The sequence below is a fragment of the Eretmochelys imbricata genome, chromosome 1, assembly GCF_965152235.1.
Source record: "Eretmochelys imbricata isolate rEreImb1 chromosome 1, rEreImb1.hap1, whole genome shotgun sequence".
Taxonomy (NCBI): Eukaryota; Metazoa; Chordata; order Testudines; family Cheloniidae; genus Eretmochelys; species Eretmochelys imbricata.
The window spans coordinates 213,368,571-213,392,545 of record NC_135572.1 but is presented as its reverse complement, the minus strand read 5'-3'; the positions used below and the strand labels follow the sequence as shown (position 1 = coordinate 213,392,545).

General features: G+C 43.0%; 1 protein-coding gene across 3 annotated transcripts in view; it reads right to left on the bottom strand.

Moving 5' to 3' along the window:
* Nucleotides 1-23,975, bottom strand: part of MIX23 (mitochondrial matrix import factor 23) — a 37,567-nt gene that overhangs the window by 12,835 nt on the left and 757 nt on the right. For all 3 annotated transcript variants that reach the window (XR_013346752.1, XM_077823440.1, XM_077823432.1), the window contains exons 2-3: nucleotides 20,520-20,645; nucleotides 18,791-18,937 (exon numbers count right to left, since the gene is read on the bottom strand). Coding sequence is in view for 2 of the 3 variants with exons in the window: in XM_077823440.1 (XP_077679566.1) it covers nucleotides 18,791-18,937; nucleotides 20,520-20,645 (273 nt within the window). In the remaining variant the exon portion in view is untranslated. The remainder of the gene's footprint in view (nucleotides 1-18,790; nucleotides 18,938-20,519; nucleotides 20,646-23,975) is intronic.

Genomic DNA, 23,975 nt, shown 5'->3' with positions numbered 1-23,975 from the left:
GTGGGTGCCCTTGCTAGATCACAGAAAGGGAACAGAGGTGCACAGTTGCCTAGAACTGACACACTGCATTCTTGTTTGTGATAAAAAGGTAAGCGTTCCTCACACCTCTTGCAGAAGGGATAAATCACAAACCTTGTCGAGACAAGATGTAATACTAGAGTAACCTAATTTGATCTCATTAACACACCTTCTGATACTTGGCAAGATAAAATAATTGCACTTTTGAATGTGCTAAGAGGGTAGAGTTAAAACTTGGGCTCTCCCTTATAAGATGTTTGTGAGATCAAGTTATCTAGCTCCATCTAACATCACACTTTTAAATTAAGGCTATTGATTAATCGCAGGGAACTCAGGTGATTAATTTTTTTTTGAGTTAATCACAATTAATCGCAGTTTTAATAGCACTGTTAAACAATAGAATACCAATTGAAATGTATTAAATATTTTTGGATGTTTTTCCACATTTTCAAATATATTGATTTTAATTTAACACAGAATACAAAGGTTTCAGAGTAGCAGCCGTGTTAGTCTATATTCGCAAAAAAAAAAAAAAAAAAAAAGAAGTACTTGTGGCACCTTAGAGACTAACCAATTTATTTGAGCATAAGCTTTCATGAGCTACAGCTCACTTCATCGGATGCATTCAGTGGAAAATACAGTGGGGAGATTTATACACATAGAGAACGTGAAACAATGGGTGTTACCCATTGGGAAGAAGGAGGATCCTGGGAACTACAGGCCAGTCAGCCTCACCTCAGTCCCCGGAAAAATCATGGAGCAGGTCCTCAAAGAATCAATCCTGAAGCACTTGCATGAGAGAAAAGTGATCAGGAACAGCCAGCATGGATTCACCAAGGGAAGGTCATGCCTGACTAATCTAATCGCCTTTTATGATGAGATTACTGGTTCTGTGGATGAAGGGAAAGCAGTGGATGTATTGTTTCTTGACTTTAGCAAAGCTTTGACACGGTCTCCCACAGTATTCTTGTCAGCAAGTTAAGGAAGTATGGGCTGGATGAATGCACTATAAGGTGGATAGAAAGCTGGCTAGATTGTCGGGCTCAACGGGTAGTGATCAATGGCTCCATGTCTAGTTGGCAGCCGGTGTCAAGTGGAGTGCCCCAGGGGTCGGTCCTGGGGCCGGTTTTGTTCAATATCTTCATAAATGATCTGGAGGATGGTGTAGATTGCACTCTCAGCAAATTTGCGGATGATACTAAACTGGGAGGAGTGGTAGATACGCTGGAGGGGAGGGATAGGATACAGAGGGACCTAGACAAATTGGAGGATTGGGCCAAAAGAAATCTGATGAGGTTCAATAAGGATAAGTGCAGGGTCCTGCACTTAGGACAGAAGAATCCAATGCACCGCTACAGACTAGGAGCCGAATGGCTAGGCAGAAGTTCTGCGGAAAAGGACCTAGGGGTGACAGTGGACGAGAAGCTGGATATGAGTCAGCAGTGTGCCCTTGTTGCCAAGAAGGCCAATGGCATTTTGGGATGTATAAGTAGGGGCATAGCGAGCAGATCGAGGGACGTGATCGTTCCCCTCTATTCGACATTGGTGAGGCCTCATCTGGAGTACTGTGTCCAGTTTTGGGCCCCACACTACAAGAAGGATGTGGATAAATTGGAGAGAGTCCAGCGAAGGGCAACAAAAATGATTAGGGGTCTAGAACACATGACTTATGAGGAGAGGCTGAGGGAGCTGGGATTGTTTAGCCTGCAGAAGAGAAGAATGAGGGGGGATTTGATAGCTGCTTTCAACTACCTGAAAGGGGGTTCCAAAGAGGATGGCTCTAGACTGTTCTCAATGGTAGCAGATGATAGAACGAGGAGTAATGGTCTCAAGTTGCAGTGGGGGAGGTTTAGATTGGATATTAGGAAAAACTTTTTCACTATGAGGGTGGTGAAACACTGGAATGCGTTACCTAGGGAGGTGGTAGAATCTCCTTCCTTAGAGGTTTTTAAGGTCAGGCTTGACAAAGCCCTGGCTGGGATGATTTAACTGGGAATTGGTCCTGCTTCGAGCAGGGGGTTGGACTAGATGACTTCTGGGGTCCCTTCCAACCCTGATATTCTATGATTCTATGATATGATACCATACACACTGTAACCAGAGTGATCACTTAAGGTGAGCTACTACCAGCAGGAGAGCGGGGGTGGGGCGGGACCTTTTGTAGTGATAATCAAGGTGGGCCATTTCTAGCAGTTGACAAGAACCTCTGAGGAACGGTGGGGGTGGGGGAATAAACATGGGGAAATAGTTTTACTTTGTGTAATGAAACCAATAGCAGGCACAGCATTTTCACAGAAGTGTGATTATTTTTAAATTGAGTGAAAGCTGCTTTTTGGACTAATTATCTTTACCTCTGTAATCGCGTGACCAAAGATATTGAAGTGTTCTCCGACTGGTTTATGAATGTTATAATTCTTGACATCTGATTTGTGTCCATTTATTCTTTTACGTAGAGACTGTCCAGTTTGACCAATGTACATGGCAGAGGGGCATTGCTGGCACATGATGGCATATATCACATTGGTAGATGTGCAGGTGAACGAGCCTCTGATAGGATGGCTGATGTGATTAGGCCCTATGATGGTGCCCCTGAATAGATATGTGGACACAGTTGGCAACGGGCTTTGTTGCAAGGATAGGTTCCTGGGTTAGTGGTTCTGTTGTGTGGTGTGTGGTGCTTGGTGAGTATTTGCTTCAGGTTGGGGGGCTGTCTGTAAGCAAGCACTGGCCTGTCTCCCAAGATCTGTGAGAGTGATGGGTCGTCCTTCAGGATAGGTTGTAGATCCTTGATGACGCGTTGGAGAGGTTTTAGTTGGGGGCTGAAGGTGATAGCTAGTGGCGTTCTGTTATTTTCTTTGTTGGGCATCTCCTGTAGTAGGTGACTTCTGGGTACTCTTCTGGCTCTGTCAATCTGTTTCTTCACTTCAGTAGGTGGGTATTGTAGTTGTAAGAATGCTTGATAGAGATCTTGTAGGTGTTTGTCTCTGTCTGAGTGACTGGAGCAAATGCAGTTGTACCTTAGAACTTGGCTGTGAACAAGGGATCGTATGGTATGGTCTGGATGAAAGCTGGAGGCATGTAGGTAAGTATAGCGGTCAGTAGGTTTCCGGTATAGGGTGTGTTTATGTGACCATTGCTTATTAGCACTGTAGTGTCCAGCAATCTCTTGTGTGGACTGGTCCAGGCTGAGGTTGATGGTGGGATGGAAACTGTTGAAACCATGGTGGAATTCCTTAAGGGCTTCTTTTCCATGGGTCCAGATGATGAAGATGTCATCAATGTAGTGCAAGTAGAGTAGCGGCATTAGGGGACGAAAGCTGAGGAAGCGTTGTTCTAAGTCAGCCATAAAAATGTTGGCATACTGTGAGGCCATGCGGGTACCCAAAGCAGTGCCGCTGATTTGAAGGTATACATTGTCCCCAAATGTGTAATAGTTATGGGTGAGGACAAAGTCACAAAGTTCAGCCACCAGGTTAGCCATGACATTATTGGGGATACTGTTCCTGACGGCTTGTAGTCCATCTTTGTGTGGAATATTGGTGTAGAGGGCTTCTACATCCATAGTGGCCACGATGGTGTTTTCAGGAAGATCACTGACGGATTGTAGTTTCTTCAGGAAGTCAGTGGTGTCTTGAAGATAGCTGGCAGTGCTGGTAGCGTAGGGCCTGCAGAGGGAGTCTACATAGCCAGACAATCCTGCTGTCAGGGTGCCAATGCCTGAGATGATGGGGCGCCCAGGATTTCCAGGTTTATGGATCTTGGGTAGCAGATAGAATACCCCAAGTCGGAGTTCCAGGGGTGTATCTGTGCAGATTTGTTCTTGTGCTTTTTCAGGGAGTTTCTTGAGCAAATTCTGTAGTTTCTTTTGGTAAACCGCAGTGGGATCAGAGGGTAATGGCTTGTAGAAAGTGGTGTTGGAGAGCTGCCTAGCAGCCTCTTGTTCATATTCCAACCTATTCATGATGACAACAGCACCTCCTTTGTCAGCCTTTTTGATTATGATGTCAGAGTTGTTTCTGAGGCTGTGGATGGCATTGTGTTCTGCACGGCTGAGGTTATGGGGCAAGTGACCCTGCTTTTCCACAACTTCAGCCTGTGCACTCTATGTAGAAGTCCAATCTGTTGTTTCGCCCTTCAGGAAGAGTCCACCCAGAATCCTCCTTTTTGTAGTCTTGGTAGGAAGGTCTCTGTGGGTTAGTATGTTGTTCAGAGGTGTGCTGGAAATATTCCTTGAGTCAGAGATGTTGAAAATAGGATTCTAGGTCACCACAGAACTGTATCATGTTCATGGGGGTGGAGGGGCAGAAGGAGAGGCCCCGAGATAGGACAGATTCTTCTGCTGGCCTAAGAGTATAGCTGGACAGATTAACAATATTGTTGGGTGGGTTACGGGAACCATTGTTGTGGCCCCTTGTGGCATTTAGTAGTTTAGATAGTTTAGTCTCTCCAACGACAGACTGCTGAATTAGAATGAATTTGCAAACTGGATACAATTAACTTAGGCTTGAATAGAGACTGGGAGTGGATGGGTCATTACACAAAGTAAAACTATTTCCCCATGTTTATTTCCCCCCATCCCCACCGTTCCTCAGACGTTCTTATCAACTGCTGGAAATAGCCTACCTTGATTATCACTACAAAAGGTTTCCCCCTCACCTCCGCTTTCCTGCTGGTAATACCTCACCTTAAGTGATCACTCTCGTTACAGTGTGTATGGTAACACCCATTGTTTCATATTCTCTATGTATATGAATCTCCCCACTGTATTTTCCACTGAATGCATCCGATGAAGTGAGCTGTAGCTCACAAAAGCTTATGCTCAAATAAATTTGTTAGTCTCTAAGGTGCCACAAGTCCTCCTTTTCTTTTTACAGAACACAAAGTGTACAGTACTCACTTTACATTAGTTTATTACAAATATCTGCACTGTGAAAATGACAAGAAATAGTATTTTTCAATTCACCTCATACAAGTACTGTAGTGCAATATCTTTATCATGAAAGAGCAACTTACAAATTTAGATTTTTTTTGTTAAATAACTGCACTGCAAAACAAAACTATGTAAAACTTTGGAGCCTACAATTCTACTCAGACCTAAGACAAACAAGTTTGTTCACATTTACAGGAGATCATGCTGCCTGCTTCTTGTTTACAATGTCACCTGAAAGCGAAAACAGGAATCTCATGGCACTTTTGTAGCTGGCATTGCAAGGTATTTACGTGCCAGATATGCTAAACATTCATATGCCCCTTCATGCTTTGACCACCATTCCAGAGGGCATGCTTCCATGCTGATGATGCTCTTTAAAAATTAAATTTATGACTGGACTCCTTGGGGGAGAATTGTAGTCTTCTGCTCTGTTTTACCTGCATTCTGCCACATATTTCATCTTATAGTAGTCTTGGATGATGACCCACCCATGTGGTTTGTTTTAAGAACACTTTCACTGCAGATTTGACAAAATGCAAAGGCGGCACCAATGTGAGATTTCTCAAGATAGGTAGAGCACTCAACCGAAGGTTTAAGAATCTGAAGTGCCTTCCAAAATCTGATCAGGATGGGGTGTGGAAGAATGCTTTCAGAAGTCTTAAAAAATCAACACTCTGATGCAGAAACTACAGAATCCGAACCACCAAACAAACAAAAAACAACCTTCTGCTGGTGGCATATGACTCAGATGATGAAAATGAACATGCGTCGGTCGGGATTACTCTGGATTGTTATCGAGCAGAACCCTTCATCAGCATGGGTGCATACCCTCTGGAATGGTGGTCGAAGCATGAAGGGGCATATGAACCTTTAGCGCATCTGGCACGTAAATATCTTGCGACACCAGCTACAACAGTGCCATGCGAATGCCTGTTTTTACTTTCAGGTGACACTGTAAACAAGAAGCGGGCACCATTATCTCCTGTAAATGTAAACAAACTTGTTTGTCTTAGTTCTGAGTGGAATTGTAGGCTCCACAGTTTTACATTGTTTTGTTTTTGAATGCAGGGGGTTTTTGTACATAGTATTTTTCTGTAGAATTCTCTTGTTTTTTGAAGTGCAAATATTTGTAATAAAAAATAAAAATAAAGTGAGCACTGAACACTTTGTATTCTGTTTGTAATTGAAATCAATATATTTGAAAATGTAGAAAAACATCCAAAATATTTAATAAATTTCAGTTGGTATTCTATTGTTTAACTGAGATTAATCACGCAATTAATTTTTTTAATCGCTTGACAGCCCTATTTGAAATACTAACCTAGGCAAGGCCACAGAGTTTTTGAGGGACTATTCAGGCTGTGCATTGTATTTTTCAGAAGGAAACGAGTGACAAATTTGCACTTTCATTCCCTTTGATACCATTGGGCTCAAACATAAGGCTGTGAGTACAAATGTACAGCCACAAATGACAATGCTAACTCGAAAATTGAGGGAATTTTCTAAAGTATGAATTCATACAGGCAATCATCTCAAGGAACTACGGTTAAGAGAGTTAAGACAGTTAAACATTTTATTCAATATGAGGTACACACCTGTAGTCTTTATCAGTAAAAAGTTTCCAGGTTTGTGCTTACAGTTTGAGTACCTATATCTATTACTATCCTCCATCTTCTCCATACTGTACACCTGCAAAGCTTGATAAACTACTGAGTAGCCTTATCTGTGAAACAGGACTTGTCTATGTGATCTAGTTTACAGCAAGCCAGGCTGTAAATCTACAGTGCACTAGCCTGCCGTGCACTAAATCACCAACCATATAGACCAGAGGACCCATTCAGTTGAAAGAAAATTCCAAGGGATGCACCTCAAAAAGAGTTATACTTTTAACGTGTCCTTATACTGGAGAATAAATGCTACTCATAATGATACAGCCCAGTTATACCTGTGTATCTGGACATCATAGATAACAACAGATTTCTTCACTAAATGGTCACTGAACCAACAAAAAGTCATTCAATTTTAGACTTGGTTTTGTTAAGTAGTGAGGATATTATATAGATGCTGGTCATAGGAAATAACCTTGGACTGAGTGATCACAAACTGGTTCAGTTTAAATTAAGTGGAATGATAATCTAAACAAGGTTGGCTACTAGGATTTTTGGTTTCGAAAGGTTAATTAAGGGAATTAATTCAAGAAGTCAATGGGACCGAAGTGCTCAAGGACTAGCACTCAGAACACTTGGAATTTCTTTAAGTCAAAGGTACAAAATCTATCTGAGAATTTACAAACCCATGTAAGGGAATACACTTGTAAGAAAGAGCTCCACACCTAACTTGAATTACCACCGCAAAAAGAATATTAGGAATAAACACAGAACATACAGGGAAAGGAAAAAGGGAGCAATCAAAGACAACTATATGCCTTGGAGGTCAGAAAAATGTAGGAATAAATTTAGAATTATTAAAATCAAGCTGAACTAGACCTTGCAAAGGAAATTAATAGTAAGAGGTTTGTAGTAGGGATGTACACAGGGTTTATAAATAGTAACTGTGTAACCTATTAACATTCTATCCATTAAATGGTTAACCATTAAGGAGTTCACATAAGCGGGGAACTACGGGTGCGGGGGATGCTGCACATTTTACGTGGGGTTCCACTGCCCTATGCGGCAGCGCAGTTTAATCGTTAACCGAAACTAATAAGACCGATGCTTATTGGTTAACCGGTTAAACTTTTTTATCTCTAGCTTGTAGTTATATAATAAAAAGAGAAAATGAAGGATGAGGAAGGGCCACTATGCAGTATGGCTGGGGTAGAGATAAAAGATAATCTAAGTATTGCCCTAAAACTAAATGAATACTTTGCCTCAATTTTCAACAAAGGTGAAAGTACAGAACACAGACATGAAGGCAGGATGGCTGATGGAACTGCGTAGAGAAGCAAAGATTACCACATGGCAGGCGAAAGACTTAGATCTTAATTTGTTCAAATTGGGAATGTGAATAATTTCCATCCCTGAATACTGAAAGAACTGGCAGATGAGACCGCTGGTCCAATACCCAGGAATTTTAATAAATCTATCAATTTAGGATCAGTACTGTATGAGCAGAGAATAGCCAACCTATATTTCAGAAAGGGGAAAAAAGTTATCCAGGCAACTACAGACCTCTTAGCCTGACCTTAATAGTATGTATGGTTTCAGAATAAATTCTGAATGAAAGGATTACTAAATGCATCGCAGTATATGGAAAAAGGGCTGTAATGCAACATGGAATTACTGAAGGTAGCACATGGCAGACTACTCCCACAGTATCTTACTTTGAGAAGATTATTGATGTTTTAGATAAGGGAAATGTAGTAGATCTAATATAGTTGGACTTTAAGAAAGTATTTGATGTGGTGTCATATGGGAAATAAATTAAATTAAAAGGTGCACAAGAGCGCAATAAGAAACTTGTAAAAGGGCAAAAGACAGCAGGTTGTGCTGACAAGCAAACTATCAAGGCTGGAGGGAGATTATTAGTGGAGTTCTGCAAGAATTAGTTTTGGGAGCAAACTCATTTAATATTTTTATTAATGTTGTTGGAACAAAAAGTAGGAGTGTCCTAATGAACTCTGCTGATAACACCAAATGAAGGCAGTGTCAATACAGTGGGGAATTGGAATATTATACAAGAATCGGATGACCCTGAGGTCTGAAGTAATCGAATTGGGATGAAATTCAATAGTGCAAAGTGTAGAGCCACTCACTTAGGAACTAACAATAAGAATTTCTGCTACAGGCTGTGAGCTCATCAGCTGAAAGCAACAGAGGATACAAGAAAGCTAAGTGTGTTACTGATACAGGATGACTGAGTCACCAAGTTGATGCAACTGTGAAAAAGGCAAATATGATCTTAGGATGTATGAGGTAATGTATTTCCAGAGAGAAGTATTGGTCCCCACTGTACAAGGCACTGTTAAGACTCCATTTGGAATACTGTGTACAATTCTACTCATGCACTTTCAAGGAGGGGGGAATTCAAAATGGCACAGCTCCAGTGCAGAGTTTACCCCTGGGGGAATTCTGCACCAAAAAATTAAAAATTCTGCACACAAGATTTTTAAATTCTGCATATTTTGTGTCAAAAATGTTGGTTTTTTTAAAAATGCAGAATGATCCACAATTACAGACCGTCAGTCATAATTGAGAACAACATTGCAGGATGTGCAAAATAAATTGTCCCCATCCGAATACAGTTTTTGTAGGGAATTCTTGAGCGTGAGAAACTGGTGTAACCATTTTTGATGCATGATGTGAAGGCCGTTCACATCCCTTTGCCTTTGGTAACTTCATCTGGACCTGGCTGGGTACTTTGGGAAGTACTTGGTTCTGATTGTCCTGACATTTTATTGACTGCTTAATAAATGTTTTATTTGCCCTCAAAGTCTTTTTTTTAAATGGGTAAGTAAAATAAATCCTGAGCTGTAATCTAAATCACATTGTGCCACTTTGGCACAGGAAAAAAAAAACTGAGAAAGCACATATATTTTCCTAGCTGAGGATTCCCTATCATTTATAATAAGGCTCCTTTACATTCTGGCAACGTAAAAGAGCCTTAAAACATTTACAGGTTTCACACTCCTCGGGACTGAGTGAGAATGGGGACAATTAACTAACAATAGGAACATTAACAATGTTACTAGCCGGCAGGCTGCTACATTTCTGCCTCAGAGAATGAGATTAACTATCAATAGCAACATTAACAATGGTGTTTGGGTTTGTTTTGTTTTTTTACATCAAGCACAGTGTTTTATTTCAAACATTGAAACAGTTTTGTAGGAATGCACAGAGCAGACTCTTAGGCCCTATCTACACTGGCAAGTTTCTGTGCACTAAACTCCTGAGGTGTACACACTACCAAGCCACTTAGTGAGCAGTTTCAGCGCACTTGCAGCGCTATTAAAAAAACCAAACACCTCGATGAGAGGCGTAGAGCTTTCTGCGCTGGGGCTACAGCGCTGTGGTGCCAGTGTACACACCATGGCAATTACAGAGCTCTCTGGCCATCAGTTTGAACTCTACTGCCCTGCTCTTGGCTTACCAACCGTCAGCCCCACCCCATACGTTCCTTTGCAAATTTGAAGGTGCCCTTCTTCTTTGCTCGGCGATGTGTACAGTGGTCTCAGTGCATCTTTCCAGGTGGATGTGCCTGCTCCACGCACCAGGCAATCCCCCGCTTGGAGCAATGCCAGGCTGCTGGACCTCATCGGCATTTGAGGAGAGGAAGCTGTGCAGTCCAGCTGTGCTCCAGCCATAGGAATTATGTTACCTATGGACAGATTAGATGATGCATGATAGAAAGGGGCCATGACCAGGACACCATTGCTGCACACGGGCTAGCCGCATAGGCGCCGGGGGGAAGCCACAGGCTTGGAGAAGACCCTCCCTTGATTCCCTGCTCACCCTCAGCTGTGAGATATCTTCCAGAATGATCACCTCCTGTGGAAAGTATGGGGACAGAAATTATGAAGAACTAAGGAGGACTTTCTGCGTGAGGTTATAATGTACTTGGCCACCGAGAAACAGGAATTGAAGGAGTGGTAGGACAGCGAGAAAAGGACTGAAAGGAGAATGCGGCAAACAAGAAAGAAGCCACAGAGCGGCTCCTAACAGTTATGGAGCGCCAAGTGGACACGCTCCAGGCGAGACTAGCTCTTTCAAACTGAGCAGCTCCGCACCCGCCCTCCCCTGCAGCCGCTGTCACAAAACTCTTTCCCACGCACCCCCCCCCCCAAACACACACACACACTGTCCCCCTGGCTCCACTCTCTACCCACAGCATTCCACTCCTCCCTCCTCACAGTCCAGCAGTGTGGGCTCCTACTACCCACTGCACTCAACACCCATCCATCTGCAGTTTGGCCCAGCTGAAGTACAGCACTGGGTGCATTGTACTCCAAAGGAGAAGATTGGGTATGATCCCTGGACATACACAAATCTGTAGCTGTCCTGGGACTCCTCCTCCTCTTGAGAGCTTTTCTTCCCCCATACCTCCTTCCCCTCCCTGCTGACTTTTTTGTTTGACTCCTCCTCCAGTTGTTGTCTTTTAATAAAAGAATTGTTTGTTTGAAAGCAATCTTTATTCTATTAAGTGAAAGCAAAAATAGCACTGCAAAGCAACATACAATAATGTTAAGGCCCCTTCTTGCATCACATGCACCAAGCACCTCCTAGTATTACAAGCACTGCAATCCCGAGCATAGCAACAAATATTAGAGACTTTCAGCTTCAAATTGCTGCCTCAAGGCATCCCTGATCCTTATGGCCCCGTGCTGTGCCCCTCTAATAGCCCTGGTCTCTGGCTGTTCACACTCAGCCTCTAGGCACTGAGACTCTGTGGTCCAGCCCTGAGTGAAGCTTTCACCCTTCACAAACATTACGGAGCGTACAGCACGCGGCTATAAGCATAGAAATATTGTCATCAGCCATGTCCAGCTTCCCATAGAGGCAGCGCCAGTGAGCATTTAAACGGCCAAATGCACACTCCACAGTCATTTTGCACTTGCTCAGCCCGTTATTGAACCGCTCCTTGCTGCTGTCAAGTTGCCCCATATATGGCTTCATGAGCCGTGGCATTAAGAAGTAGGCAGGGTCTCCCAGGATTACAATGGGCATTTCAAGTTCCCCTACGGTGATCTTCTGGTCCGGGAAGAAAGTCCCTACTTGCAGCTTCTTGAACAGGCCAGTGTTCTGAAAGATGCGTGCGTCATGCACCTTTCTGGACCAGCCTGCGTTAATGTCCATGAAATGCCCACAGTGATCCACAAGCACCTGGAGAAACATTGAGAAATACCCCTTGCGATTAATGTACTTGGTGGCTAGGTGGCCTGGTGGCAAAATTGGAATGTGCATGCCATCTATCACCCCTCCGCAGTTAGGGAAGCCCATTTGTGCAAAGCCATCTACAATCTCATGCACGTTGCCCAGAGTCACGGTCTTTGGAAACAGGATGCGATTAATGGCCCTGTACACTTCCATCAACACGACTCCAACAGTCGACTTTCCCATTCCGAACTGGTTAGCAACCGATCAGTTGCACTGTGGAAGCTGGCTACTCCAGACTGCTATAGCCATGCGCTTCTCCAGTGACAGGGCGGCTCTCATTCTTGTGTCCTTGTGCTGCAGGGCTGGGGTGAGCTCATCACACAGTCCCATGAATGTGGCTTTCTTTATGAGAAAATTCTGCAGCCACTGCTCGTCATCCCAGACATGCATCACGATTCGATCCCACCACTCAGTGCTTGTTTCCCAAGCCCAAAAGCGGCATTCCACTGTGGTCAGCAGGCAGATTGACTTAGATGATTGAGTGGGCGAGGGGAATGAAGGGCCTATTTTATGAGAGGAGACTAGAAGAGCTTGGCTTGCTCAACCTAGACAAACAAAAGCTGAGAGGGGCTACGATTGCTCTGTATAAATATACCAAGGAGGATGAAGAGCTATTTAAGCTAAAGGACAAAGTTGGCACAAGAACAAATGGCTATAAATTGGTCATGCAAAAATTTAGGCTGGAAATTAGATTGTTTCTAACCATTAGAGGAGTGAGGTTCTGGAACAGCCTCCCAATGAATGTTGTGGGGGAAAACAACTTAATTAGTTTTAAGATAGGGCTTCATAAATTTGAGTGGGATTAGATCATAGATTTGCATGTGGTGGTGTGGAACTGGGCTCAGCGGCCCTGGATGTCTCTTCAGGTTCATGTCTTATGTTACTAAGATCTCATGCTTCAGGGCTTCATCCAGTCCACTGAAGGGATCTGGAAGGGAATTTTTTCTCCCCAATGTATTCTGGGAGATTTGGGTGTTCTTCCTATAAAGCATCAGAGATGACCATGTCTGACAATACTGGAAGGGTAAGCCAGGGAATCCTCTCTCTCAGGTACTTGGCCAGTGGGTCTTGCTCACATGCTCAGGGTTCTAATTGATTACCATATTCAGGGCCAGGACGAGTGAGTTTGTTTTTTTTCCCCCCACCTTCCTCTGTAGCATGGGACATGGATCATGTGCTAGGATCATCTGGTATTTCTCACTTAATTACTTTGCACTGCAGAGGCTTTGGGCATTGGTGCACCCTGGTCCTTCATGTTCTCTGCCTGTGGCACACAATAGTTTAGTCTTCTGAGGCTCGTACTACACTTTGATCTATTCCGGTTGTTGGGCTTAATATGAAGGTTGCTGGATGATGTTTAGTGGACGGTGATATACAGGCAATCAGACTAGATGATCTGGTGGTTCCTTCTGGCCTTAAACTCTGACAGTATGCTGGAGTTAAAGCTGCATGGCAGTTTATAAAGCCTTGCATGTTAATGTGGAAGGAGGATAGTAGTAAGTAAAAGATTGTTGTAGAAAGCAACAGCGCGATTGTAGACCCTGACTGTGTATATGCTAGCTTTTCAGAATTTGAGGAAATGCTACTCAAGTAAAACAGAACATTAACTTTAAATGAAGTTTTTCCTATATGAATTCCCTTATGTTACTCAAAAACTACGTAAACTGGAGATAGATAAAAAGCAAACAGTGCCTTACATTTTTTGCAGTAGTGAACATAGCCGCTATACTGAGCATTTGACAATGGAAAAACATCAACATTAAATACAACCATTGTAATCTGGCAGATTTGCTCTTTTGAACAAAGTGCTACCTAGCAAAGAAAGTCATTATAGTTAATACGCAAAAAGAAAAGGAGTACTTGTGGCACCTTAGAGACTAACCAATTTATTTGAGCATAAGCTTTCATGAGCTACAGCTCACTTCATCAGATGCATACTGTGGAAAAGCAGGAGAGTGGGGTGGGAAGAGGTATTGTTTCATGGTCTCTGTGTATATAATGTCTTCTGCAGTTTCCACAGTATGCATCCGATGAAGTGAGCTGTAGCTCACGAAAGCTTATGCTCAAATAAATTGGTTAGTCTCTAAGGTGCCACAAGTACTCCTTTTCTTTTTGCGAATACAAACTAACATGGCTGTTACTCTGAAACCTGTCATAGTTAATACGGTAACAGCCATGGGACTCAGTTTATAATTAATGCCAATCAACATGGGTTTATGGAAAAGTGACTATTAATCTAACTTGATATCTTTTTATTATAAGATTACAAGTATGGATGATAATGGTGTTGATGTAATAGACTTCTGTAAGGCATTTGACTCGGTGCTACAAGACAGTTTGATTAAGAAACTAGAAAGCTACAAAAACCAACATAATATACATTAAATGGATTAAAACCTGAATAATTGATAAGCCTCAAAACATAATTATAAACAGATTCATGCACATACATTTTGAGTGGGGTCCCGCAGGGACTGGTTCTTGGTCCTAAACTTTTAACATTTTTAGCAAATGACCAGGAAGAAAACAAAATCTATATGATGGTGTGCAGAGGACACAATTGGGGCAATGGTAAATAGGACCACAGGTCACAGACACAGAGCAATCAGCACCACTTAGTAATCTGGGCACAATCAAACAAAATGTGTTTCAGTAGGTCCAAATGTGAAGTTATATATCTAGGAACAAAGACTGCTAGCAATACTTACAGGATGGAGAACTCTTAACATGGGAAACAGTGTCTCTGAGAAGGATTTGGAGGTCATGGTGGATAACCAGAAGAACAAAAGCTGCATTTTGCCACCATGGCTAAGAGGGTGAATGTAATCCTTGGATGTATAAAACAGAGGAATCTTGAGAAGAAGTAGGGAGATTACATTATCTCTGTTATTTTGCATTGATGCAACTGCTAATGGAATAGTGTGTCCACACTTCAAGAAGAATTTTGAAAACTTGGAGACGATTGAGAAAAGAGACATGAGAACGATCTAAGGATTGAAAAACATGTCTCAGGGAGCTCAATCTATTTAGCTTATCAAAGAGAAAGTTAAGGAATAACTTGATCAATCTACAAGTAGCTACATGGTAAACATAAATTTGATAAGAGGGCTCTTCAATCTAGCAGACAAAGATAAAACAAGATCCAGTGGTTAGAAACTGAAGCTAGATAAATTCAGATTTGGAATAAGGCACACATTTTTAGGACAACTAAGCACTGGAACAACTTAACAAGGGCTGTGGTGGATTCCCCATTACTGGAAGTGTTTTAAATCAGTATTATTTAAATCAGCAGGACTTAGTTCAAGGAAGTTCTATGCCCTGTGTTATGCAGGAGGTCAGACTATGCGACCACAAAGGTCCCCCCTGGTCTTAAAAAAAAGCTTATATAAGTGGACTGCCCCGAGCTCATTTATGGTATGCCTACACAGCGGGGGGAAAAAAACAAACCCACAGCAGCAAGTCTTAGAGACTGGATCAACTAACTCGAGCACACAGGGCTTGCATTGCAGGGCTAAAAATAGCAGTGTATACATTTGGGCTCAAGCTGGAACCCAGGCTGTGAATCCCGCCGAGGGGGGAGGGTCTCAGAACCCAGGCTCCAGCCTGAGCCCGAACATCTATGATTCTATTTTTAGCCCTGCAGTGTGAGCCCACATCAGTTGACCCAGGTTCTGATACTGGATAACGCAGGGGTGAGGGGTTGCTTTTGTTTTTTTGCTGTGTTGATGTACCCTTAGTGTGCTGCGCCAAGAGCCAGCTTCAAAACCTAATAATTCAGAACTTATTTGACTTTCATTCTTTTCTAAAGAGTACAATGCATGGCAGGTCCAACCAACAAAACAGCATTCATGCAGGAGCTTCCTAAAAGGGAGGAAGAAAGTCTGAAGCAAAATTTTATGTATAAGCAGTATTTCAAAATTCAGCTTGGTTCAAAACTGGCCCCATTGGGGCCTAGACTAGACTTTTGTGGTGCAAATTTGGGATGATTTGGTCAAAGCGTTTCTGACATATGTATACCCCTAAAAGCTGCTTTTAACATTTATCAATTCCTATAACTTCCCCACCCCCCCACAGCCAGGGAAAACGTTATGGCTGTGTCTTAATGAGGATTGCATCACTGGACGGTCCCTCAGATCAATTATTCAATGATAACTTCTTTGAAATACTGGTTTTCAAAACTGGTTATCATATTCGATTTCTGGTTTTCCAGATGCGTACACCAGGTTCTGGCAAGCATCTTTTGGTAACAGAGTATCTACCTTAGAGAGACAAAGGTTTACAGACAATTCACCCCTCTTCAAGCTATTGTTTACTAGGGAACACCTTTGTCAATGGCACAGTGAGTAACATTTGGTTGCTTGGGAAACAGATGCTGGCCCTTTAACACAAGGACCATGAATTCAAATCCTCTCCTCAGAAGATTTGTGAGTGTGACAATTAGCACTTCCCTTCTTGCTGTCTGGGGCCACAATGGAACTTCTTCTGGAAGTATGGGTGGTGTATGAATTTTGAGGAAGTGCAACACCACAGAAGTGTATCTCCAGCACTATCTACACATCAGCCCAAGTCCTGCCCTAGGATAGTTTGGCAGGTTGTGGCAGTACTGTGCTGGGATATGAAAGCCAGTATGGCTAATATAGGAGGAACTTGATGTCACGTTGACAAGGACACGAGTGAGGTCAATGTAAGAGTCCTGGCTAAGACAAATCAGTTATGGGCCAAACAGGGCTCAGTGAACTCCTGCCAGGCACCACTGCGAACAACAGATCCAGCCTGCATCAGGAACTAATAGGTACACTCAATGCATGCCACACGCACACTGTGCTGAAAACGGAGTAGGGAAATGAGAAAGGTATGCTCTCATGCAGGGCACAGGCACATAGCACTGAGATGGGCCAAGTGGGGAAGAGAACACCCATTGAGATCAACAGGGCACTTCACTCCTCTGTAAACCTCATATGCTGTAGAGACGTATGCAAAACCTGTTCCCCCCCATGCTAGTCTCTGAAATGGAGTAGGGACTCTGCGGGTCCCCTTCCCTTCCCTATGCTACCTCCAAGTTGGTGTATGTGTTCCTCACAGTTGATCAGCTACAACCTTTTCTCACTGTGGCCCCTCCAGTACTACTGGCTGTATAAGGTGCCTGAAGGAAGGCACAGCCGGTACCTGAGAGGTGGTGATATGTGGCCCAAAGCCTTCCCATCACGACCCCACCACTACCCTACCTCCTCACAAAACAAGGAACATTAATAAAAACTTGATTAAAGGGGAGTTACAATTGCCTGGCAGTGCCGCAGACCCTTCAAACTGACACCTCCAAAATTCAGGAAGTGTTATTTTGTTTGGAGTACATTAGAAAAGAAGGAATTGTACAGTTATAGTAATGCTTTCCATACCACACACCACCTTAACTCTACCCCTTGGGTGATAGCAATAGGAATATAACATTACTCTACCCAGTCTAATGAAAACTGCCAATTTCTCACACCTCACACAAACCCCAATATCAGCACTCCTGTTTACACACTTCCATCCTCACTGTATTTTTGCAGCACCATTGACTCAGGGACCTAGACGTAGGTTGGCAGACCTCACTAGGAACAATAGTTTGAGCTCTTGTTAACAAACTGAGTGAGGGGTTGGTAGGGCCGCCTCTCTGAAGCACCCCTTGTGGCAGAGATCAAGGGGGCAGAGTTGAGGTTCTGGAATGTTAACTAAATTGTGTATTGCCATATTTGCTAGTGTTTGCATTTTGTTTATTTCCCTGATTCTCCAAGATCTTCATTTTCAGCAGGCACAAGTTTTGAAAGGTTATGAGTAGGACCCTACCAAATTCACGGCCATGAAAAATGCATCACAAAGACCGTGAAATCTGGTCTCCCCATGTGAAATCTAGTCTTTTGTGTACTTTTACCCTATATTATACAGATTTCAAGGGGGGAAGACTTCATTTCTCAAACTGGGGGTCCGGACCCAAAAGGGAGTTGCAGGTGGGTCGCAAGGTTTTGTTTTTTTTGTTTGTTTCTTGTTGTTGTTTTTTTGGGGGGAGGGGTGTCATAGTATTTCCACCCTTACTTCTACGCTGACTTCAAAGCTGGGCAGTTGGAGAGTGGCAGCTGTTGGCCAGGCACCCAGCTCTGACGGCTCAGAATAAGGGGGGCAATACCATACCACTGTTACTTCTGCGCTGCTACCTTCAGAGCTGGGTGGCCGGAGAGTGGTGGCTGATGCCCAAGAGCCCAGCTCTCAGCGCAGCACAGAAGTAAGGGTGACAATACCATACCAGGCCATCCTTACTTCTGCGCTGCTGCTGCTGGCGGCGGCTCTGCCTTCAGAGCCGGACTCCCGGCCAGCAGCCACCGCTCTCCAGCTGCCCAGCTCTGAAGGCAGCGCCACCGCCAGCAGCAGCGCAGAAGTAAGGGTAGCAGCACCACAACCCCCCTACAATAACCTTGTGACCCCTCCCCACAGCTCCTTTTTGGGTCAGGACTCCTACAATTACAACACCATGAAATGTCAGATTTAAATAGCTGAAATTATGAAATTTATGATTTTTAAAATCCTGTGACTGAAATTGACCAAAACGGACCATGAATTTGGTAGGGCCCTAGTTATGAGGCCCCGTCAGGACATCTTTAACAAAGGTTTGCTTCTCTTTCCTTTTTTGAGTGACATTCACTACCTGTTAATGACTGTTATTTGGTTAAGACCGTAGTCTATGATTTGGTGAATGAATTGTGTTTATTTTACATGTTGTCATAACAGATTATAGATTAAAAGTGTGCACAGTTCTGTCTTGTGGACTGAAGGGAGCCCTCTCACCAACCAAGCCAACAAGTAGCCAAACTTGAGTTGTACGAGCTAAAATTCAGTACAGGATGACAGATCTTCACAATGGAAATAATCAGTTAGCTGAAACACCAACCCTCCCTTTCTCCCTGAATGAATTCCAGGAAGTACCACCACTCACCTTTGTCTGCTCTTGCCTGAGCTGCTTTAATAATGCTATGTCATCCTGGGCCTTCTCCCTCTTTTCTCGAAGAGTTTTTACTACATTGGAAGTCTGAGCAATACAGCTTTTGATTATTTTCTCTCTGCTGGCATGAGCCTCCATCAGCTAATTGGAGAAGAAAAAAATAATCAGATTATCTAGCTCAATGGCCTGTGGGAAGAAAAAGCCGCTAAATTACAAAAACAAGTTTAAAAACAAAACAAAACATGCTGTGTTGAGTCTCACAGTACAGCTACAATAGCAGCTCTCCTTGTTGGTAGAGCAATCTTGCCACAACTGCTCTCCTATACTTCTGCTTACGTGACAAGTCCCCATTTCCGTACATCACAAGGAGAGAATACCCCTTCCTTCTCTCAGAAGTGGATCCCACTCCCCACAAACTGACAGCTGTATACAAGATCTTATTTCCAATTCTAAGGTAGGTGGGGGAATCGAATAGCAATAGTATAACTATATTGATCTTTCTGTGCTGGGGCCATGCTAACAGGGGCTCACATTGCAGGGTACACAGCAAGCTATGGAGCAAGTGCTAGAAGAGCACAACACTAGCAGGGAAAGACACAATAAAGATACTAAAGTGAGTCCAACTGCCTTTTTTCTTTTTCTTTTTTTTTTTTTTTAAAGAAAACATCTCATGGATATAATATTCCCGCTCAGTACCAACAATTGAAATTCCTCAGTGCTTACAGGAAGTGACTGAAACAAAGTAGATTGAGGGTGGGACAAGAGACAGGTGGGTTACACCATTACACAGAGCCGACAGGTCAAATCTTTCAGAGGCGCTGCTTCTCCTTGACGCACCCTATTGCTTTGTTGTTTCCTTAGGTCCGGTCTATGCTACAAATTTACACTGGTATACATCCACACCCGAGTGATGTAGTTATACTGAACTAACCCCCAGTGTAGACAGCTCTATGTCGACCGGTAGAACTTCTCCTGTCAACAGGGTTACTGCCTCTCATGGAGGTGGATTAACTACGCTGAGAGCAGAAGCTCTCCCATTGGCACAGTAGAGTCTTCACTAAAGTACTACAGTGGTGCTACTTGTACATGTACACAAGCCTTTACTTCGTGCTAAGCCTGACTCCCACCCACATCCTACCACCGTATAGGCTCTACTGCTCCAGGGAGGAGTTTCTAGGATATAAAGGTTTTAGATCTGGTGGCTGCTGTTATAATCTTTAGAATCAGTTGTCTGTGATCCCATAAGAATCAGTTTTGAGTCTTTAATCTATATCCTGGCAAGCAATGTTGTTCAGAATACCAAGTAACTGAATTTAACAAATAGTATCAGACAAAGGAAAAGGTGAAGACCTTAACTTTATAGAAGTAGACTGCTTTGAAAGTACTGCGGAAATGTGCTAGCCCTGCTATTTAGATGGAGTAATGGATGAGCTGTCTGACACATACTATGGTCAGCAGAATATCCTGCAAGAATGCTAGAGTGGAGCAAAAAAACAACAACAAACTCTGCACATGTGTTCCTGACGTAAAGCAGCCATTACGTGTGTGGGGACTAGCTATATAAAAAGTCAAGTAGGTCAGTTGTGGATGCATATTGGAGTGTCTGCTGTGCTAGCAATTTGTAACAAGCTGGGGAACGGGTGATTTTGTGTTTCTGGACACTACATTTAATAAAGCATCACGAATTGGTTAAAAAAAGCTATAATGGAATAGGTACACTTACAGACTGGTAGAGCTCTTTACAGGTTTGGTTAGCATCGACTTTCCCTGCAAAGGAAGCTGTTGGAAGTGTAGTGTTTAATTCATGGACTATTCTGTCATCAATTGTCCGCATCACCCTGAGCAAATCCTGCATGTAAAAATAAAAATCCTTGCTTATACTTGAATGACAGGGAAATTAGAGGTTTCAGAGTAGCAGCCGTGTTAGAGAGGAACTGTACAATTACGCAATTTTTAATTTGAATAGCTGTGTTACCTGGAGAACATAGCAAAAAAAACAAAAAAGTGCCATCCATGAAACAGTCTTTGCTGAATTTTTTGAGGATGAATATTGTTTTGGGTCCTTGTGGCACCTTAGAGGCTACCAAATTTATTTGGGCATAAACTTTCATGGGCTAAAACCCACTTCATCAGATGCATGCAGTGGAAAATACAGTAGGCAGGTATAAATACACAGCAAATGAAAAGATGGGAGTTGCCTTACCGAGTGGGGGTGGGATGTCAGTGCTAATAAAGCCAATTCAATTAGGGTGGATGTGGCCCATTTTCAACAATTGACAAGAGGGGGTGAATATTAACAGAGGGAAAATTACTTTTTGTAGTGCTAACGAGGCCAATTCAGTCATGGTAGATGTGGCCCATTTCCAACAGACAAGAAGGGGTGAACATCAGAGGTAAAATTATTTTTTGTAGGGAAACATAGAATCATAGAATATCAGGGTTGGAAGGGACCTCAGGAGGTCATCTAGTCCAACTCCCTGCTCAAAGCAGGACCAAGCCCCAACTAAATCATCCCAGCCAGGGCTTTGTCAAGCCTGACCTTAAAAATATCTAAGGAAGAAGATTCCACCACCTCCCTAGGTAACGCATTCCAGTGCTTCACCACCCTCCTACTGAAAAAGTTTTTCCTAATATCCAACCTAAACCTCCCCCACTGCAACTTGAGACCATTACTCCTTGTTCTGTCATCAGCTACCACTGAGAACAGTCTAGATCCATCCTCTTTGGAACCCCCTTTCAGGTAGTTGAAAGCAGGTATCAAATCCCCCCTCATTCTTCTCTTCTCCCAGTCTTTATTCAGGCCTAGTTTGATGGAGTCAAGTTTGCAAATTAATTCCAGTTCTGCAGTTTCTCACTGAAGTTTGTTTTTGAGGTTTTTTTGGGGAGCGTGCAGCGCGAGTAGGGACATCATTCGGAGCAAAGGCACGAGTTAGCCTGCGTGGAGGCTAAGAATTTGCTGCTGGTGGCAGTTATTGGTATCTAGGCATTCTCTTTTGCTGCTATGTCACAATTTGCTGCCTCTGCCTTTCCTCATCTGCCACTTTTAAGTCTGTTATTGAGTGTCCAGGGAGATTGCCTTTGAGTATTTTCACTTTGTTCTCTAGGCTGCCCAGCTCCACTCCCCTGCTCTGCAGGTATCTTGCATAAGACCCTCATTCCCCTCAGTTTGTGTGCTAGAGAGGTACTCGTAGCTGGTTTCAGCAGCGTCTCATCTTTCCAGAATCAGCTATTGTGCTGTCCCTGAGGCAGCTCAGGGTGGCTGGCCAACACTTCTGGTTTTCCTACTCATTGGCTGCAAGCTGAATACCCATCTATGGCTTTCAAAGCCCTGCTGCCTAGCTCCATAGAACAGTGTATGCTGAAATCGAACTAACTCCCCCTTTTGAGAAAAGCTGAAGAGCAAGAGACAGCTACAAAAAAGTCACAGAACAGAGGCACAGAAAGTTCTTTGGGGCAGGGGCCATCTTGTTCTGTATTTGCACTGTACCTAGCAAAATGGGGTCCTGGTCCATGACTGGGGCTCCTAAACACTATGGTAATGCGAATAAGTAAACACAATTTGGGGTATCTAAGTGCAGCAGAATGGCAAATCCCACAGCAAAAAAACCCACTGAATTCTGTAGCATCTTAGAAAAACTGCAAATTCCATGGCCACAGAATCATGCAGAACTTAGCCCCTGGACTTTTCCTGGTGTAAGTCAGTCACATTTTGTATTTTATATTTATTATTCTAAATGTAAATAACCCACATGAAATCTAACATGGAAGTACTGTGATGTGCCGCTAATATTTTAAGAGTGATTCTTTTAACCTAGGATACACCTGTTGCACATGCAACAGACCAGATAAGTGAGGCAGTGAGGAATCTATTCCTTTGTTTTCTCTATTTAAATAAAACAAAACACTCTCATAACTGCAACCAAAGAAGAAAGCAGTGCCATGGACAATCATATTAGATATATTTGCTGGAAATGTTTGCTGTTTGTTCTTTTTCTGGAAAACATACAGAGCATTTTGAGAATAGAGGCAGCACAATAGCATAATTTGAAGGAGAGATAAATATGTTGTAGTCTAGAGAAGAAGTTCTTCCACTAGGAAATACTTTGAGATCACATGCGAGCCTACTGTTTCTTCAAGACAGATATCTATGTGCTTTAGCAACATCAAAGATACAGTTGCCTGAATTCTTTCCTTTTTTATTGTAATACTATTGTATCAGTGCACTTCTATCATACCTGCCTACCCCTGAAATCTAAAAATTAGGTCACATTTAACTTCTCAAATATCCAATTATAACAAGTGAAATTGACACAGGGAAGGGGGAATTATGAATATTTTGCTTAAAACTACGGAGAGTTTGCATAGAAAATCTAGTTCCAGGCATGTGAATATGAATGCCAAACCAGACTTTAAGGGCATATTACCTAGCAAGCACACAAGATATAAAAATATAAAGCCAGACAAACAACTATCTGTGCACTGACAGCAAGCATCAGACAAACACGGGAAGAAGGGATCTTGGCCTTTTGGGTCAAATGCACAGAAGTTAAATGAACTGATAGGCAGACAGGACACGTCTACCCTTACCCACCCACTCCCTGATGCTGTGATTGATGAGAACCAGGGGTCAATACAGCAGGTCTAGTGGAAGACCTGCTAAATCAACCGCAGATCGCTCTCCCATGGACTCCAGTACTCCATGGGAACAAAAAGCAGAAGTTAAGTCAACGGGAGAGTGTCTCCCATCAACCCAGCACTGTGTAGACACAACAGTAAGCTTCATTATTCACGTAGCTGGAGTTGCATAACTTAGGTCAACTTATCGCCGTAGTGAAGACACGGTTTTAGAGAGACAAGGTGGGTGAGGTAATATCTCTTCTAATATCTTCAGGTCTCAGAGCTCTGTGTGGCTCAAAAGTTTGTCTCTGTTACCAACAGAAGTTGGTCCAATACCTCACCCACCTTGTCACTGTAATATCCTGGGACTGACAGGGCTACAACTACTGTGGATACATCAGACAGTACACATTTCCATATCTTCTGGGGGCTGCCTAAAGCTCAGATACCATCTCAGGAGTGGTCTACACTTAAGAGTTTTGCTTGGACATTAAAGTTGGTTAGCTGGAGGGGAAGCAGGGTTTGCAACATTTCTAGACCAGGAAGTCCCTTAAGACAGATA